This window comes from Cariama cristata, unplaced genomic scaffold, assembly GCF_000690535.1.
Source record: "Cariama cristata isolate BGI_N322 unplaced genomic scaffold, ASM69053v1 scaffold18243, whole genome shotgun sequence".
Taxonomy (NCBI): domain Eukaryota; kingdom Metazoa; phylum Chordata; class Aves; order Cariamiformes; family Cariamidae; genus Cariama; species Cariama cristata.
In genome coordinates, this window is record NW_009606943.1 from 23,626 (window position 1) to 29,001 (window position 5,376).

Below are 5,376 nucleotides of genomic sequence, written 5' to 3' on the forward strand. Positions count from 1 at the left end.
CCATCAGTAAATCCCTGAGTTCCCTGCTTTTGCAATTGCCCTCCTCTAGCTTCCCAGCACCAAGGGGATTTATAAGAAAGACAGAGATATTTTTTACTGGGGCATGTAGTTTTGTGTAGTAGCTTTCTGTTCCTTTTTGCTTCTTAGTGGTTTTGTCACTGCTCTGTTCCTTAGTGTTCCTGTGTCCCTGTTCTTAGTGTCCCTGCCCCGCGGGTCGCCCACGGGCCCCAGTCCATATACAGGTACCTGCTTTATGAATGATTTGTAGGTCACAATCCTGTCTCGGGTATCCTCAGCTGGGTGCAGTTCACCCATGGGCAACGGTCCTCTCAGGGGCTGCAAAAAAAGAAAAGCCTGTATTTTTATACAGTAGCTTAGAAAAGTGTGCTTTCCTTCTAGAAAGTTGCTGTGCTTAAATTTAATTTTCAGGTTAAAATATGATGCATACAATGCCTGTATTTTTCTTTTTGAACTGTAAATCTTGACTGTGAAGTTGCTAGTCTTGGAAAAAGATAAAAGGCAACTACAATCTCCTTTTGGAATGAAAGATTAAGTATAAAATCAGTTATATATATAAATTAATATAGAAATTAAGTATAAAATCAGTTTCATACTTAACTATAATTGAGAGCAGAATCTTAGGTTCATAGTTTTTTGTTTAATTAAAATTTCTGTTCATCTTAAATATGTTCACTTATAGTAATAAAAGTCTGAATAGACCTGTAAAGTAGAAAAAAGTTAAGTAGAAACCTTGCTGAATGTTGTGAGAGTTACAGTACGCTTGTATTATTAAGGAAATTATTGTTTTTGCGGTGTGGAGCCAGTTGACCACTAGGAAACAGTGAGAATTCATTGTTACTATCCCTGTTTAGTTCAACACCCACAGTATTAAGATGGTTATTGAGACAGATGAGGCATACATGAGACCAGGAACACCTTTCGCAGTAGGCTGCAAGTCCTTGTTGGATAATAAAGTGTGCTTATTATCTTCATGTAGAAGATCAACATGCACTATGAATGGAGCACAGTAAACTTTTGTCTGTCTTGTTTTGAAGCTGCTCTAAGTGTTAGCTCTTGGTTGTTTTGGTGAGTTTACTTGCTCATTAGATAAACACTTAGATTTGTGCTTGCTGCTTTTTTTTTTTCTTAAGTTAGACTAGTCGTCTGAAAGCAGTAATCATTTGAAAGACATTTAGGTTGTACAAAAAGTAATTCTCTATGTTCTTCTATGCCATTGGGACGTTACAGTGACAAAAATAAGTTTAAGACACATTATTTCCTTTATTTTTTAATAAATTCTTAGTTTTAAATTACACATTTATTTTCGTCTTTGTTTTGATAGTAATGGGTTCTAAGCAGTAAGCTGGTTGCTTTGGAATAAAATGTCACTTCAGACATCTTTATTTTTGGAATCTGTTCCTACATAGTCTTTACAAAAAAACTTTTCATAACAGGCAAGTGAGACATCTTTATTTTTGGAATCTATTCCTACATAGTCTTTACAAAAAGCTTTTCATAACAGGCAAGTATGGATAGGTGAAAAATACGTTGATTAATTTTTGTCTGATAGAACTGTAATGGAGATCAGAAATTGTGTCAAAGATCAGTATGCAAAGAAGCTAGGATTCTTAAACCTGTTTGAAAGAGTGAGCTTACTAGCCTGTAAGAATTAAAATTCTTAGGCTTTCTTTGAGAACAAATATCATTTAGAGCAAACAATTACGCGGTAGAAGCTAGAAGCTGATGGCATTAACCTATTCAAAGTATTGTGTATGCCTCTTAAGTGCACACCCAAACAACCAAAAGGTATAGCATAATATAGCAAATTAGAGCAGAAGAGAAATGGAGAGTTGTTTTTTTTTTCAATTGACTTGGGTATATAGTTGCTTTTTAATGAGGCCAAGTTATAGAGAACACTTTTTGAAATTAATGTCATGAAGTGTTTATTCAGTTCGGTAATAATAAATGAGTCTTTCCATTTACAGGGTATAATTACAGTAACATTTGAAGTTCCAGGAAATATAAAAGAAGAGAACTTAAATCTCTTTATTCAGGTAAGTAATACATCGCTGTCAACTGAAAAATCATTGTGGCTTTTTAGAGAAAATCATCCCATGCCATTCTGTTTATGAAAACATTTTTCCTTTTAACAGAATCTTCTGTGGGAGAAGAATGTGAAAGATAAGACTGGGCGCACCATGGACGTCATAAGACTGAAGGTTAGTCAGAAATTGCCAACTTCTTTGTTTTGTGCTTTTCCTCTTTGACACCTGAAAAACTGCATTGTGCTGTCAGTTACAGACCTATCGAAGGCCCTCCTGGATCACTGTAGTGGCACATATAAAATGGAGAATATCGATTTGTCATTGCTCCTTGTAGAGACAGTTTGTTCTCTGCTGGCTGGTAGAACAACTCAAAAGGAGAGAGCTGACTGAAAAGCAAACATTGATCCTACTTGTTTGAATTGAGAAGGACAATGTACAATCCCAAACATCAGTGGCAGAGTTAATAATCAGGACATAGTTAAATCACTTTTTAATTTTTCAGCTCCATTGCTTTGAAAGGTTCCATCCATCTCACATAAATGTCTCCTTATCTAGGGACTGGATACCATAGATTGGATACTGTAGATTGCTGTCTGTAATTATAATTGTTGGCATAATATGCAGAAGTTGAATTTGGCATAACATAGCAGTGCAGTACTAGTTGTGGTCTAGGCTCACAACTTTTTACAGTATTGTCAGACTGTAGTTTTAAACATTTTAAAGTATTCATCTTCATGGGCACTTCATATGTTTTTCAGTTGCATGGTTTTGAGGGGAGTATAGGTGACAATTTAGGATATATTTTCATTTTCCTTGTACCAAGCAGCCAAGTAAATCAGAAGAAGTAAGAATCAAGTCTGTCATTTGGTAGGCTGTAAGAAATAGAAGATAGGCTCTGATTTGTTTTCTGAGAATACTTGTGCGTCATGGATAGTGACATAATTATTTTAATTTCATTGGAAGAAAGGTTATATTCTTGCTCTTTCAGCAACAGAACGAGAATATTCTTGTCTTCCCCTTTCTGACAAATAGAAGAAAGTAGCTACTGATGCATCTTAAACTGTCTGAAAACAGTGCTGCTATGCACAAGTATATTTTTGTTGTATTGAGCATTGGAATCAAAGTAATTATTTAGGAGATCTGAGGCCTGTGATAACCTGTGTGCTGGCCCTCAGTCACAAGTACACCAACGCAAATGAACCCTAGGTAATTACAGAATAGGTTCCGAAGTTTGTTGCTTTGTATTTTACCTGCAGTCATAGTCCTTTCGGCAGTAATAGTCATAGAATTCCAACTAATATGTAAAATGCAGACCCTTTTTCATAAAATATTTTTAACTCTTTTTTTTTTTTTTCTTTAGGGAAGTGTAAGATGTGTTTTACAGAATGTATTCCGCTAAAATATTTTATAAAGTTTTACATGAAGTGTTGCAAACTCTTTTAATACAACTTTTGGTATGTGGGTTAATGGCTTCACTCTGACAGTCATCCCTTCTAATTCTGTTGCTAGCCATTTTACTTCACAAATGTTTGTTCGTTCTCCAACATTCAAAGATTCTGTTTTAGAATAGTGAATATGCTGAGCATGAGAACTTAATCAGAACAATATGAAATCAAACATTTTTGCTTATTTTACATCATCTTTGGTGGCAATCAATCTTTCATGGACTCATATGTCATGCACCATATATATATATTCAAAGTGGCATAATAGCTGATGATGTTTTGTTTTTGCTGGAACGTGCTAGATGCTGACCAAATGAGGAACAGAAGGCAGAGTATGACATGTAATTATTAGTCTGTAACAAAATAAGGAGATGTGAGAATGGATGTTACGAGTAGAAGTGACCATACTACATGGTTATTTTGACTAACTGCTGGATGGTTGCCAGAAATATTTTTTTCCCTGCTTGGCCTAGTTTCAAAGTTTGTTTTTTTGTTTCCTTCGCCCCCCCCCCTTCATTTTAAAAGGTTTGTTTCTATATCCTAACAGTTATTTTTCTGATAAGGGACTGGTATCTATTCAAGGCAAATCTCATCATGTGATAGTCCAAGGTGTCCATGAGCTCTATGATCTGGAAGAGACTGCAGTAGCCTGGAAAGAAGATGAAAAGAGAACAAATAGACTCGTCCTAATAGGTAAGATGAAATTACGTATCTCCTTGTTCAACTTTAAGAAGCTGTTCTTTCAGCAGGCAGTCCTGTGACTTGTCCAGTGAAAGCAACCGACCTAAACTGGCCAGAATAATAGTGAGTATCATCAGCATAACCTTTAGTCAAAGGTTTATCCATCAAGACCTCCTGCCGTTTTGTATTCCAGCTGAGAGGAATCTACACTATCCCTTTTAGTAGCATTAAAATATAACAAAATACTAAGTATTCATAAATTATATTGGCATATTTAATGTTATTTTAAAAATCCATAGTTATAAATATGAGATGGGGATTGTTTGAATGTTTGATCAAATATTCATTAACGGTAAGGAAGATCATTATAGCCATTAAAATGTATAAAATCTGTTCTGTTTCTGAAAAGCTTGTAATTCTGTGGTGGTACATTTCTACTTCCTCCTTGTTACACTCTGTTCTGCAAAGTGTTTTTATGACCAAAAAACTGCCAGTTTTTCCTCCTTTCCTTTACTTGTACAGCTTGAAGTTTGTTGTTACGTGTAAAATCTAAAGTTATCTTGTTACGTGCAGCTTGATTTTAATACTGTTGTTTTTCCTCCTTGGTATAATAAACATCTCCTTTGCTGAGAAGACTGGCAGGGTGCTACTTGTGTGCATTTTTTGCAATACACTGTAAAATATAGGTAGCTAATTTATTTCTCTTTACAGGCAGGAACTTGGATAAGGAGACCATCAAGGAAGTATTCATAGCCACTGTGAGAGAGAAACAAGGAACAGTTGACATTAAACTACAAAAAAGATGAAATGTCTGCACTTAAGCCTGCAAGCTTTTTATGGTAGAAAAGATTGAATGACATGCAGTATAGGGGTTTCTTTTTCCTCTTGCCATTTACACAACAGTTAAACCCTGAAGTCCTCGTAAGAATCCCAGCTGACCTGCTGCTTAAAGATTCGCTCTTATGGTCTAGAATCAAACAGTTCTACTGTTTTGGATTTGGCTTAAGTTATGTTGGTAACATCATGTACCTGTGCAGAAATGCAGACAGGCAAAAGGCTGTTGTTTATGCTGTACATGAAGTATTACAGTAGGAATATGGTAAACGTGTTTGAAGCGTAGGGCCTGAAAGGTAACTCTCTTTTACTGCTGGAAATGAAGCAACGGTGATTATTGCCAGTGATGTAATCAGAGTAAAAAGTTATTT

At 35.5% G+C, this 5,376-nt stretch overlaps 1 protein-coding gene across 1 annotated transcript in view; it reads left to right on the forward strand.

The window, feature by feature from the left end:
* The window catches only part of LOC104158809 (COBW domain-containing protein 1-like), a gene marked incomplete at its 5' end in the record, with an annotated part of 27,521 nt that extends 22,544 nt beyond the window's left edge, over positions 1 to 4,977 (forward strand). The window contains 4 exons of the mRNA XM_009696557.1: positions 1,986 to 2,054; positions 2,154 to 2,219; positions 4,054 to 4,183; positions 4,883 to 4,977. Of these exons, the coding sequence (XP_009694859.1) occupies positions 1,986 to 2,054; positions 2,154 to 2,219; positions 4,054 to 4,183; positions 4,883 to 4,977 (360 nt within the window). The remainder of the gene's footprint in view (positions 1 to 1,985; positions 2,055 to 2,153; positions 2,220 to 4,053; positions 4,184 to 4,882) is intronic.
* Between the last annotated feature and the right edge of the window lie 399 nt (positions 4,978 to 5,376).